We start from the raw sequence: 15,379 nt of genomic DNA, 5'->3' as shown, positions 1-15,379 counted from the left end.
CTTGGTTTTAAGTAGCGGGTGTAAAGTATTGAAATTAGAGTGTCTCAGACGTAAAAAATAAAAAATTAAGTCTTTTGTCGTTGCGTTCTAACCACAAAGGATGAAGAAAGGAGATACAATGAAATCTTCTGCTGCCTGAAAAAGAACTTTACTCACTTAAAATACCACGAATTTACCACTTGGTTCTATACTGTCTGAAAGCTTGCCATTTTTTAATTGTTACTACAGATTTCTATCTAAATTGGTTCCGATGTCCTCACAGTTTGCTTGATCTGACACGAGGAATGGGTATATATATTATTTGTATACGATGAACCTATTAAAATTATGGAGACAGTCAATTTATTCTGGCACGGTGTATGTTACATCTCGGACTAAACAGAAATGCAGACATTTAAGTATGTTTATTAGAAAGGAAATGCTCATATGAAAATATGAAAACAAATGAGAAATATAATAAACCAAGACTGATCACTTCAATAAAAAAAAAAAAGACAAATACCAAAAAAAAATGCAACGATCCATCAAATGCTTTCTACATCTTTTCAAACCACCGATTATCAAAATGGAAATCGATTTATGAACGAAACAATAAACTACTTTTTTCCTACATTAGAACTGAAAATGAACTATTTTTTGTAAGAAACATTATTACTATTTGTTTCTGCGAAAATTGTATCCTACAATTTTCCCTTTTTCACATACACCCCATTTTCTATTTATCAACCTATTTCTTCTCCCTAATCACTACATTCCCACAATTTCTCCACAAGCAAATGAAGCATATTCAATCTGCCAGGCAAAACCGTTGCCATAAGTTTTGCACAAAATCTATTAAAAAGAATGATGCAACAAAGAAACATGTAACATAACATTTACGAGCAGTAAACTTTTTTCTTCCATATTAAGAATCGTGATAACCTGTGATTAATTTGTATCTGGATTTCATAAGTAAAATTACAAAAAAGAAACTCTTGACCCAAAAAGAAAACAATCTACAAGCCGCATTAACTCCACTGGAGCAAAGTCTTAGAGATTAATTGTGTTTTGCCTATCTGCAGGAGCCACACATTGCCACAATGAACGGTAGGATGCAATATTGACCGCTTCAACCCCAAGTGCAGAGAGGTTACGGGCATACTCCTGGTGATAATTTGCAAGAGGAAAGTTACGTAAATGAAATCAATCAAGAATTAGCTGGACACCAAAAAGCTCATTAACAATCGATGAGAGTTATGAGTTGTATATCCAAGAATGAGAAGATCACACTGGTAAAGATAATGTATAACAAGTATCATGCCACCAACCTGGATATCAAGAAACAACTGCATGCAGATTTTATCAGTGTCAGACACATTATTATCTGAGATATCTGAACTTGCTCCAGCTCGTCTTTGCGCACTCTGCCTAATTTTCTGGAGCGAAGACTCTGTTTTTCTTGCCTACTCATGATAACAGTTGTTTAAGAAACAATTTTTAACATAGAATCCAACAGATCCAAAATTTCCAACAGTGAAAATTTGGATTTGGGCACTTACCACACTAACAAGGTCGGCAGCTAATTCATAATAACGGTCAGTAATCTCCGTCGCAGCAGAATGGAGTATTTCGCTCCTACTGTCACTAGCCAAATATCTTGTAGCTCTCTCCCCATCCAAAAAAGCCTGGGATGTATAGGGGCATGCCATCAATATATATTAATGCTTTCAGGTGTAATACATGCACTCCCATCGAAAATTAAAAAATATTTCTGACAAATTACTCTCACGAGATGGGAAAATAATACTTAACCATACCTTAAGGGGACGCAATACCCCTGAAACATATGGTGAATGCCTCACAGGTAGAGGTTTATTAGTCATCCTATAGGTTGCTGTTATACCCTTCATTTGTCTCAAGTCCTTAATAAATATTTGAACAAGAGAAAGAAATGAATAAATTAAAAATGAAGGGAAGAAAAGAAAAAGATATAGAAGATCGCAAATATTATAAAGTAATATACACCCTCATATCTGAATAATGAAACCACTTCAAAGAATAAACATCGATTATCAACCTACCTCAACTGACTTTTCCACTAGTGACTCCACCACTGCTTTGATGACTAAAGGTTCTATAGATTTTAATGATTGACCACCTAGTAAAATGCTCTGCCTTATTGATTCCAGAACATCAGGGGAGCATGAAGACAAAAGCTGAAGCACGTGCTGTAGGTAATCACCACGAACCTGCTCCTCCAAATATCTTATATCATGAATAACCTACAAATGGTTTAGCATCTGTTATATTTCAGGCAAAGTACAACCAATATCTTCACATAGCATATTGCGTATATGGAAACAATCCATGTATCCATAATGTTATAGTCATTTCAATTTTTTTACCAATTCCTTGTATGGAACTTCAGAAAAAGCCTGGTACAAGGCTTGAGCAAAATTTTGCGTATGTATGGGTATAGAATATTTGAAGCAATGAACCCCGGTTTTACTGTGCATACAGAATGCAGGTTAAATTAATGCACAACGGCTTGACACAAAAATAAGGTGAAGGCACGATACATACAAGAATGAAGTCATCTATGACAGCTGAAACAGCCCATTCACACCCAGGACCGGTGCTTGTGTTGTGGTTTTTCCGTGCAGTCAGTCCAGATGAGAGCCAACTTGAGTACCTGTATGCTCAAAGAGAAGTTGGTTTTTGCTCTGTCAGCACCCAAAAAACAACAAAAATTCCTAACATCCCAGATTTAACTGACCTAGAAAGAAGCTGCAAAGATAACCGAAGGAATCTGTCAGAACAAGAAAGGACAAGAACATCTTCTCTCCAGCATGATCTCAAACTATCCAACAGAGTAACACTTTGCTTTAATGTTAAACCTTGGTAATTTTTTTCACCAGCATCTGAATTTTGAACAGGGACAAGACTGGATGTTGTAAGCATAGAATCTAGAGACCCTGCTATTTCCTGAAACCTGTGGCAATTTTTTCAGATACGATTTCCATGTTAGAGATCAAAACATGTATTCTGAAGTTATGAACATTTTAAAGCAGCATAATAGGCACCTCAAAGAGAAATATACTCCAATATTCCATTGCTTCATGAATTCAGTATATATTGCTTGAGATCGAAATTTGGCAACAGCAGATCTTGATGGACAGTAGCCTTGCATAAAATTAAATGTTATAATCTTAGTGAATGTATACTTTTAAAGCCATGTATGAATAATACAATTTAGCAAATGTCCACTATAGATCAAATATTAAATCAACAAAGTTCATTAAAACTTGAAGTGCATGTTTTCTTTGTTAATTTTTCGTTTCTCAAGGTATAAAAAATATGAGGAAGATATGACAACTACCTTCTAGATAAGCCAAGAAATCTAAGCTTGATTTGTAATTTTTCAAGAACTCTGTCGGTCTTCCTGGAGAAAATGCACCTGGTTTTCCCTTCTGAATCGCAGAGAGAACCTCCTTAAGGATTGAATTGGCTAAGAAATCGAATACATGCAAACCTGAATTTTCTGCACCAGAGACAAGGCTTCAGATATGTAAAACATAAGCAAAACCACAGCATGACCACACACGGATGATCTAGCTAACAATACATGTAGATGATTAAATAGTTTAAGTTTTCAAGATGAAGAAGGACAAATGAATGCCTCCGCAAGGATCGACAGGGTCAAAAAAATTATTCCAGTTATGATAGCACAAGGCTCATAAGGATAACTGAAGAAATGTAATGACCAAAAAGGTCTAACTTGTTCTTGGAAAGTAAAGTAGCAAGAAAAAAGTCAAACAACATACCAGCTGAAGAAATGTTCAATAAAAATTTACAGTCTTTATCAATGCATTCCTTAATTAGTTGATAATCATTTTCAAGACCATCTCCAGATGATCCAGCCACCACAGTTGATGATCCGTGTGGAATTATCTTCTGTATCAATGGAGCCACAATAGTAATTCGAAAGATTTCTTCTGCATTCTTGGTGTTATCTATAGCAGCATATGCACGTAAGCAATTGTAAATTGCAGTTGCATCCCTGTTCTCCAAACCATTTACAAAGCAATGTCCCAAGCTTGCATCTACTGTGAGGCTTGCATTTTGAATCCTCTTCTCCATATTCTCAATAAAAGGAAGGTTCTGTACTGGCATAATAGAGAAAAAGAGATGAGCACAGAATGTATCGAAGCCTCAAACATAAGGTCTATTTTACAATGAATCACAAAACTCAGAACACTAGTAAAAGACAGAAAACTAAAATGATTAAATAAATAACAATCCATAAAACGTCTACAAAACTTCAAGGGCACATGTCTATCTATTGTTATAAAATGAATAAAACCATCAATTTTTCTTTCTATCTACTACACATATTGGATAAACGCGGAGCTATTAACTAATGCAATACCCATTAATGTGATTTTTAAACCAAATTTTGTTTTCAAAATATCACTTTACTAGTTATCAGACAATTCATGCTTCTAATCTTATGATTCAATACATTTTGGCTATTTACCGATTTGTATCTAAAGATAAATTGTAATTGACTTTGTATCATGTATGAATGAATCTATGTAACTCATATCACCGATACAATTTAGCCACTTGTAGGCTTTTACTTTTTCTCCAATTCTTATGAAAAATAAAATAAACTGAGTTTAAATTTTTAAAATGAAAAGGAATTTGAAAGAACACTTGAAATATTATCCCATTTGATTCCACCTTTATTTGTCACTCACACTCAACTATCCCATTTGATTATTCCACCTCACTCAACGCATGTACTGTCACGAAATGGGCTCTCTGTTTTCGATGCCCTTTACTCCTCTATTCACCTCATTAAATAATACATAACATATCACCCTATTAATGATAATTGATTCTAATTCCTGATTTTTTCAACCTAAATTAGGAATCCTAAATATATGCAATTATTACAAATATGCCATATTATATAACAGCAGATAATTGTCCAGCAGATTTATTGCCTAACATCCCCCCGCAAATTGATGTGGGTGGTCAAGGAGCATCAATTTGTTAATAAGAAACTGGTGTCGAGGACGAGGAACAGCCTTGGTAAATATATCGGCAAGCTGAAGTTGCGAGGAAATGTGGGGAAGAGAGACAATACGAGTATCAAAAGCCTCACGAATGGAATGACAATCCACTTCAATATGTTTAGTGCGTTCATGGAAGACGGGATTGGCTGCAATTTGAATGGCACTAGTATTATCAGCATAGAGAGGTGTAGCTGAGTTTTGAGGGAAGCCAAGCTCGGTTAAAAGACCACGAAGCCAAATAATTTCAGAGCAGGCTAGAGACATAGCACGATATTCAGACTCAGTGGACGACTTGGAGACTCGGGCTTGCTTTTTGCTCTTCCAAGAAACAAGTGCAGAACCAAGAAACATGCACCAACCCGTGACAGATTTGCGAGTATCTGGACAACCTGCCCAATCAGCATCACTATAACCCACCAAAGTAAGAGACGTCCCAGTAGGGAAGAACAATCCCCGATGAGAAGTACCTTTCAAGTAACGAATGATACGGCGAACAGCAGCGAGGTGAAGATGGCGAGGACTGTGCATAAATTGGCTAACCTGCTGAACTGCAAAGGAGATGTCAGGACGTGTAATAGTCAAATAATTAAGACTTCCCACTAACTGACGATACAACAATGGATTAGGTAGAATGTCACCCTCGTCACGTAGATATTTGACATTAACTTCAAGAGGAGTATCCACAGGAACAGCAGTTTGGAGACCAGCCAAAGAGATCAAATCATCAGTATACTTTTGTTGATGAAGAAATAGACCTGTCGGACCAGAATGAACCTCAAGACCCAAAAAATAGTGAAGATTTCCAAGATCTTTCATATGAAAAGAAGCTTGAAGTTGTTGTTTAAGGCATTGTATTGACTCATGATCGGAACCAGTAATGACCATATCATCCACATAAATAAGGAGAAGAACAATACCAGTTGCAGTGGTTTGAATAAATAAAGAAGAATCATATTGACTTTGAGTAAAAGAAAAACCAAGGAGAGTAGTCCGAAATTTTTCAAACCATGCCCGCGGTGCTTGTCTCAAACCATATAAAGATCGTTTGAGCTTGCATACACCGGTAGAAGAAGAAAACAAACCTTGGGGAGGGGTCATATAAATATCTTCAGTTAGGTCACCATGAAGAAAAGCATTTTTCACATCCATTTGATGGAGAGACCAGCCTTTGGAGGCAGCAATGGAGAGCACCGTGCGGATAGTAGTCATTTTAGCCACAGGTGCAAATGTCTCATCGTAATCCACGCCATATTCTTGTTTGTTACCCAAAGCAACCAAACGAGCCTTGTAACGATTAAGAGAACCGTCAGAATTAAGTTTCACAGAGTATACCCATTTACAACCAATGGGTTTGACACTAGGGGGACACGGAACAAGATCCCAAGTGTAATTCTCCTGAAGGGCCTGCAACTCCTCTTGCATAGCTTTGACCCAACACACATCCGTTACAGCCTGTGAATAGCAGGTAGGAATAGGAATGCTAGATAAAGTGGCAGTAAGAGAAGTAGGAGAGTGACCATACCTATTTGGTGGACGAGGAATACGACTTGATCGACGAGGTGCTATTGGCGTATGATCAGGTGACGGGTCAGAGTCAGGAAGGGGCGAGGCAGGCTTGCGTCTAGTATAAACATAACCTGGTTTAAACCGTTCTGGAGCATGAGAAACCGCAGGAAAGGTCGGGAGACTAGCAAAACCAGGAGCATCGGGAGAAACAAATGGAAAAAAATCTTGATGATCAAAGAAAACCACATTCCGAGAGATACGTAAACGCCGGGCAGCAACATCATAACACACGAAACCCTTCTGAGTCGTACCATAACCCATAAATGCGCATTTGACAGATTGGGCCCCAAGTTTGTGCCGTTCCGAAGGTGGAAGGTGAACAAAGCATACACAACCAAAAGGGTGAAGACCATCATAACTTGGCTGTGTGGAATAAAGACGAAAGAAAGGAGAATCGAGGCCAAGAACTTGGGAGGGAAGGCGATTGATCAAGTAGACAGCAGTGGTCAAGGCCTCAACCCAAAAATGAGAAGGAACCGACGCCTGAAGAAGTAATGCTCGTGTGACATCAAGCAAGTGCCTATTCTTTCGCTCCGCGACGCCATTTTGTTGTGGTGTATATGGACAAGAACGTTGCGAAATAATGCCTTTTTGTTGTAAGTACTCTTGAAACGCAGCAGAAATATATTCCCCACCAGAATCAGTGCGCAAAATCTTAATGCAAGTGTGAAATTGATTCTCAATGTAGGCCAAGAATGTCTTGAACATGGAGAAAACTTCATTTTTAGAACGGAGAAAATATATCCAAGTAAAGCGGCTATAATCGTCAATAAATGTCACAAAATACTTATACTTGGCATGTGATAAGATAGGCGATATTCCCCAAACATCACTGTGAATAATGTCGAAACATTTGTCAGCATGATGAGCATTAGACCGAAACGGGAGGGTTTTGCTTTTAGCCAGTTTGCATACAGAACAGTGAAAAGATGAATCAGGAATGATACTTTTATTGCTCAAGAAACCATTTTTCAGTAGATGAGACAAAACAACTGGATTTGGGTGACCTAACTTTTTGTGCCACTCGGCATACTTATTTGAGACTCCAATACAATGAAAAGACAAAAGGCTAGGTAAAGTAAATTGGAGTGGAAATAATCTGCCCACTTTAGGCCCCTTCGCGATCACCTTCCCCGACACCTGATCCTGCACAACACAACCAGCCCGAGAGAAATTAATAGTGCAATTGTTATCCACCAATTGTCCAACCGAAATTAAATTAGAAACAAGTCCAGGAGACACAAATACATTTCGAAAGGAAGGTGTAATATCACCAACAGCAGTGATGGAAAGAGTATTACCATCAGCAATCTGGATATTTTGAGTACCATTATAAGTACGAACATTGGTTAAATGTTCAGAGGTACCAGCCATATGATTGGAGGCGCCAGAATCAACAAACCATGGTGAAGATATATTGTGAGACTTACCCTGGATGCCTAATGCAGATAATGCTGAAAGCACCATTTGTTGAACCTTCTCTGGCGTTAAAGCCTCAGGGACTGGGACAGAAGGTGTCTCAGTCATGGAACTAGCTGCATGAAAAGCTTGTACCTGGCGCCGGGGTGGGCGAGTGGGACAGTCTGTGATGATATGACCACGTTGCTTACAATAGTTGCAAAACTTTTGAGTGCAATGGCGAGCAATATGACCAAACTGTTTGCACGAATAACATTTAACTTGTCGTGTATCACGACCTTTGCTTTTATCTTGGGCAGTATAGGCAACAGTAATAGCTTCCGAAACAACAGAATCACGGGACAAAGCTGCCTGAGTAAGAAGACGTTGTTCTTCGCGAAGAAGTTCACCAACACATACTTCCAAAGAAGGGAGGGGGTTCCGATTTAAGAGAGCAGCACGGACAACTTCAAATTCTGGGCGAAGCTTCATGAGAAATTGGTCCCGTTTAGTGACCTCGTAAACTTCTTGAACCGCTGCCAAAGAAGTTTCCGGAACAGCAGCATGTAGTATAGCAGAGTGTTCAACCCATAAGTTGAGGAAACCAGAATAATATTCCTGAATAGAGGAATTAGCCTGACTATAATTGGCTATGTCCAATTCCAACTGAAACCGTTTGGCAGAATGATCTTGATTAAAAATGCGTTTGAGATAATTCCACATGTCTGCGGCAGTTGAAAATGAACGTAGGTTATTAACCATTAGAGGTTCGATTGACCCCAAAAGCCAAGAAATAACCTGGGCATCCTTTGTCTCCCAAGGAGCCAACTCAGCCGTGGTCGTGGGTTTAGGGGAGGACCCATCGACATGACCCCACATGCCTTTCCCTCGCACGAACATTCGGAATTGAAACTCCCAAGCAGCATAGTTCTTGCCGTTAAAGCGAACACAAAGATTCTCCGTAGCCATGAAAACAGAGAAAAAAAGAGTTGCGTGCCGAGAAAACAATGGAGCAAGAACGTGATCGAAAATACCCACGAACCAAGAAGCAAGCGCAGGAACAGGAACAAGATCAAAGCTCACGAACGTGATCGAAAATATCCAGGAACCGATTAGCAAGTCACGAACGGGATCGATAGCAAGATGGGAACACTCACGGTTCTGTCAAGAGACTCGTGATTAGCAAGTCACGAACGGGATCGATAGCAAGATGGGAACACTCACGGTTCTGTCAAGAGACTCGTGATACCATGTCACGAAATGGGCTCTCTGTTTTCGATGCCCTTTACTCCTCTATTCACCTCATTAAATAATACATAACATATCACCCTATTAATGATAATTGATTCTAATTCCTGATTTTTTCAACCTAAATTAGGAATCCTAAATATATGCAATTATTACAAATATGCCATATTATATAACAGCAGATAATTGTCCAGCAGATTTATTGCCTAACATGTACTCCATAAACTTTTTAATTATTTCATTTTAATTTTCCTAAATAAGGAATTCACAAGCTTAGATGCAACTAATAATTTTGTTTTGTATGACTTCAGCTCAAGTTACGATTCATGATTCAAAAATTCGCTAGGTGATTCAAAATTTGAATCTTGATTCAATAACCTTGCTTTACAAGCTTAAACTACCTTGTCTACACACAACTTAAGCACACACTATCATGTAAACCTCGAGACAAATGCTCAAAAAACGGATTTTGCATTATTTTCAATAATGCATCAAATTCTAGAATGGCAATAGGTAATATGTAACAATGAGAAATAACAACCAGCACACACAAAAATGGTATATTGCTGGCTTCTTACCAAGCTTCTGCATCGAAGTTCAACTCCATTCCCAACTAAATTTTACTACAAATGATTCCAATTGCCATTACAAGTATCAACCCACAAATACACATAACAATCAATAAAAGTGGAAAAAAATTTAAAACAAACCTTTGCATGTGTGACATAGAACTTTAGCCTGTTCATCTCACTGGCAATTCTTTCCAACAGCATGCTTTGAGTCTCTCTGATACTCGTCTCATTCTCAACCTGTTGCACAGAAACTCCATTGCTCAAGTAATTCCTCTCTGACAAATTTACATCTCCATTTGACCAATCCGTGGGTACACTAGGCAGCTCTTTTATTAGCTTCTCGACCTGCAATCAAGAAATTTACCACATACAAATTATACAATATCAAATGCCTTTTGTCTCAATCCCAACATTTCAAAAACAGTACAGGACCCAATCAAAACAAACACCACGTATCAAATGCAACGTGCGTATGATTAGTGTACCCTGCTCTAGAAGCCCCATAATGGTAATTAACAACCAATCCAAACATAACAATGAAATTAACACTAGAGACCCTTGCTCACACTACAGGGGTTAACAAAGAATGGCATAATGATCATCCTACTCAACCAAATATTTACAGTTAGGATTTTTATCTTAAGAGAATCCTACAAATCCAACTTGTAAGATGGGATTTGCAGCTTACTCAATATCATAAGTTATTGTAGAACCTGCAACACACATCTCTCTCGTCAAACACTAGACATCTCAGGCGTATACAGTTTAGAACTAAACATCTACATATGATCAGATAATACTCAGATAACTAGTGATCCAATAGGTCAATCAAACACCACCTGACTGAGCATACTCTTTTTCATATCCAATAAATACATCGCAAGAAAACTAAGAGTGAGATCACACTAGGTTCATCCTGAAAAACTTTCATCAAGAGCGGAATAAATGCCTTCAGGAGATCTTGCACCAAAGATCCTAAATAGTTAATACCATTCTACCACATCTAACCAACACTCAGAGTCAAAATTACGATGCTACCTTAGAGACGACGTGAAACGTGTCGAGGAGAAGTTCTAAGGTCTCTCTAGCGGAGGCCGTCTCCGATCTTTGGTTCAAGCGGTTCTTAATGGAAACCAGCGAAACCTCAACGTTTCCTCTGAACTGCTCGATCTTCTCCCGGAGCTCGACCAGCGGAGCCCGCATTCGGACCACAACTGCGTCGACGTCCACTAGCTTGGTGCTGAGATTGACAAAATCAGCGTAGTCACGGTTAATAAGGTCAATTAGTTCGTGGTTGAGGGAAGAGAGGTAGTTGTTGAGCTCGGAGCGGAGCGTGTCGAAGGGGACGAAAGTGCGAAGCTCTGAAATGTAGGATTCGGAATCAAAGTCTGGGGAGAGGAATGACGCCGGTTTGAACCACAGTGGATGGGTGTCCAGGGGATCGGAAAAGAGGTCCGTGGCGGATCTTGGTGGTGCCGGGATCGGATCCGCCATTATGATTCCCTTACGTTTGGTTGTTGTTCTGTGATTGGCTGAAATTTGGTATCAGCAAACCGCAACTATGCCTACCAGAGTGTCCCTCTTCTCTCTCTAATCGCAACTCCTTCGCAATTTTCCATTTATACATTTTTATATTATTATTACCATCTATTATATGATATATTTTTATTACTAAATTTTATTTATTATTTTATAGTAATGTACTTTTCTTATAAGTTTTTTTTATGTATAATTAATTAATTGATAAGTTAGGAAATATTATATAACAGTTAAATATGTTTTTGGTCTTTAAGAAAATAGATATTAGTCCTCCTTTGATTTTTTGGTTCAACATAATCCTTCAACTTTAAAAAAATATGAATTTAATAACTTAGAAAATTTTGATTTAAAGGATTAAGTTCATACATTTAAAAAAATGAGAGATTAAATTGGTTTAAAATTTTTAAAAACAACTAATTACAATTTTTACTACAAGTTGAGAGACCAAAAACACATCTAACCCATTATAATATATATATATATATATATATATATATATATATATATATATATTTCTTACATAAAATCCACAATTTTACAAAAAAAAACAATAAAAATAAACAAATATTACTAAAAATTATTTATCTCATTATTTAAATTAGGCTATTATTTGAATTAAGTGAAAGGTAAGGAAATGAGAAAGAAAAAAAAATAAGGTGAAAATTTAAATTCTTCATATCAGAAAAAAAAAAAGAGTAAAAAAGTATTATTTATTTTGAAAATAAAAATAATAATAATAATTTAATTATTGATTCTATTAAGAATTTTAAAAAAATCTTAAATATTGAATGTGTAAATCAATAAATTCTTATTTTTATTAAATAACTTACATAATCAATAATTACAATAATTGAATCAAATATGTGAAACCATTAGTTAGGAGTCATGTCCAATCAATTAGGAATTATATATAATAACTAGCATATGTTAAAAGGGAAAAAATAATTATAATGTGCATGATTTATTATATATCATATGCATAATTATGCATGTTACAAAAAAATTCCATTACGTAGCTATAAAAATTAAACATATACATATTATTTGTTGATGAAGCGTCACTTTTAACTAAATGTAATAACTAATATTATTCTACATAGTAATAACATTAAAACCAAATAAAACTAGTTAAATTAATCCATTTAGTATGACTATTATCAACCATCTATATACTAATTTTTTTAATAAACTAATTAATAATATTCATAAAATTAGGTTGGAAAGTTATATAAACTTAGGAAACAAACTCATTCAACTCTTGGAAAGTTAGATAATGATGAAAAATTAAGCTCGATGAAGAAAAAAAAAAGAGAAGTCAATTATTTTCAAGTGGACAATTTGTCTTCATAAAAATTCAGTTGTATATTTCATCAATTTATCTCTCCTACTAAAGTAACAACTATAGTTTAAAATATGCTTCATATTGGGAACTTTTGGAGGATGAACATTATTGACTTATATGGAATTTATTTACATATTTTTCCTTGCCTTTTATTTATCTTTTACCTTTTGATAATGATATCATTATTTATTACCTAAAAATATCGAGATTGTAATTTAATAAAAAATCACACGGTTAAGCACCAACAACTAATACATAATAAAACATACAACAACTTTTACCATAAAAATAAAAGGTATGCATAAGTTTTCATTACCTTAACTAAAAACAGACCTAGTTATCTTATTAAAGTTACATGGTAATTACTAGAACATACATAAGATTACACTACAAATTGATGGAAGTTAATTTAATAAAAATCAATTTCAGTCCAAAAACTCTAATGGAGGATTTAATCTTAAGATGTATTGACATCTTGAATAGTCACATTATATGTAATTGATTATTGCATAGAAACCCATAACATTGAAGACTTGTTCATCTTATAAGTATGTCCATACTATCATTTCTCATATATTAGTCTACGATATTGTTCAATTGAGTTATACCTTATAATGTTAACTTGTTTATTCATAAAATTGTTGAAAATTAAAGTGTGAGTCTAAGTCCTACATTGAGTAAAAATGAGAAAGTAAAATACTATATAATAATAAAGATACATAAACTCATCGTCTTAAGGTTTTTGGTTGAGAGTGATGTTAATGTCTTATGTGGTTGGACTCAGGTCTCATTGGTGTTGTTTCTCTCCAATGAAACCCCCTCTATAGATCTAATAAGTGGTATCAGAGCCTGGGTTCTTGAGGTGAAATCTCCTCTATAGACCTAATAAAAATCATGTAGTTTTTTAGTTGTCAAAACCTATCTCTTTATCGCATCACATTTGTGCTATGCCACTTATGATAATTTCTCTCACCCCTAAGGTGTTAACTATTTTATATAATCTCGTCAGTTTTTCAAATTATTTATGTATCAAATCCACCATATGGATTTTTTCCTTTTGTGACTCAAGATGCACTAGTTCCACCAAAAAGGATGGGTTGAGATTAACATGGATTATACAAATCCATCTATGGCGTTGATAACAATATGTCTTCAATTTCTCTTGTGAAGTTACTTTTCGTAAGACTTTCTTCTAGTACTTCCTTCAAATTCACATTTAAATTTTCAAAGTCATACTTTGATGAATTTGTCTTGTTGTGCCAACCATGTTTTATGTGCCACTGTTAGCATTTCACAATTCTTTCCAACATCACATTGCCTAATTTGATGTGTCCTCCATTTAGCTACTATTGACTTATCCTAATGTAATGGATGCAATACCTTCACCAATTTCTCCAACAACTTCATTTTCAGCCTTAAATCTTGTTAAGACCTCTCTCCAAGTCACTTATGCCAATAAACAAACCATAAACTCATCATCAGTTGTCTTTTAAACTATTTCTTTTTCACGTTATTTTTGTTAATTCTAATCAACCTAAATATTCTCAAACTTTTAGTTGTATTTGCATATGCATGGTCTATTTAGCTATAGCTACTCTATTCTCATTCTTTGCCTTATTAACCATGGAAATCAACAACCACATGTTCATCTCATTCATCAATTTGGTAAAATCTCAAATGCCTAGGCTATTATATGATAATGGATTCCCTGGTTTAGTGTCACCCAATTACAAAAATTTGGATGAGTAATCTTTTCTATGTCGAAAAGGAGGTGCATGTTTTCTCAGAACCTTAACTTGAACAAAGATTTTATGACCCTCAAACTATTCTTTTATGTCACAAAAGAAAATTGTGTTAACATAACTATAAAGAATATTAAGCATATAGGAAACCTTAGCACAAAAGGTTTGTTTGAAGAATTTGGAAAGGAATGATTCTGAGTTCAACTTCACCAAATAACAAAATACTAATAATTACGCTTTGTGACTGAATTGATTTGACTAAAATTTAATAACAATCGATCAAAATGAACTTAACTAAATCTATTAAAACCAAACTGAATACATTACCTAACAATCATGCGCTACAAAATAAATATTTTTCACATTCTTGTCTCTTTCTATCATTTATTTTATATAAACTTTAAATTGTATATTAAAGATAAGTAAAATTAGTTTAGTACTAATTTTTTATTTAAAATACTTTTTTTTCAACTATTAGACTTTTGACATCATTAATTGCTTTATCAGATATGAGTTAAACATTTAACCACATAAAAAATCATAAGAAATAAAAAAAATGGACGCAAAAATTTAGTTTATAAATTGGTTTGATCCAAAAGTTACATTTGTATTCATTTGATTGATTGTTTCGATTTGGTACTAATAACTGGATTGATTCGGCTTGAAATTAAAATAAATAAATAAAAATTAATGTAATAATTGGTCTGAAATGACTGATTTCCTAGAGCATTCTATTAAAAGTCGTACGCTGTAAACATTTGATGATTGCAGAATCCAAATAAAATTCTTCAATGGCTAAGCATCCCGAAGGAATGAATTAGAGAGGGCACTAACACGTCTGCTATGTACATAAAAGTAATAAAACAGATAGATAGAGAGCGGATCTAAATACTTACTATGCACAAGACACCC

At 35.4% G+C, this 15,379-nt stretch overlaps 1 protein-coding gene across 1 annotated transcript; it reads right to left on the bottom strand.

Annotated features, from left to right (window-relative positions):
• Positions 1–874: 874 nt before the first annotated feature.
• Positions 875–11,451, bottom strand: LOC114177906 (conserved oligomeric Golgi complex subunit 2). The gene is made up of 12 exons (XM_028063502.1): positions 10,883–11,451; positions 9,983–10,189; positions 3,804–4,140; positions 3,359–3,520; positions 3,063–3,162; positions 2,756–2,971; positions 2,563–2,671; positions 2,061–2,261; positions 1,797–1,901; positions 1,539–1,664; positions 1,308–1,442; positions 875–1,143 (listed from the first exon to the last, which is right to left on the bottom strand). Exons 1-12 carry the CDS (start codon positions 11,336–11,338, stop codon positions 1,030–1,032), a joined length of 2,268 nt encoding a protein of 755 aa, XP_027919303.1. The 5' UTR covers positions 11,339–11,451; the 3' UTR covers positions 875–1,029.
• Between the last annotated feature and the right edge of the window lie 3,928 nt (positions 11,452–15,379).

This window comes from Vigna unguiculata, chromosome 3 (assembly GCF_004118075.2).
Source record: "Vigna unguiculata cultivar IT97K-499-35 chromosome 3, ASM411807v1, whole genome shotgun sequence".
NCBI classification, from domain to species: Eukaryota; Viridiplantae; Streptophyta; class Magnoliopsida; order Fabales; family Fabaceae; genus Vigna; species Vigna unguiculata.
This window is presented reverse-complemented; position numbering and strand designations above follow the sequence as displayed.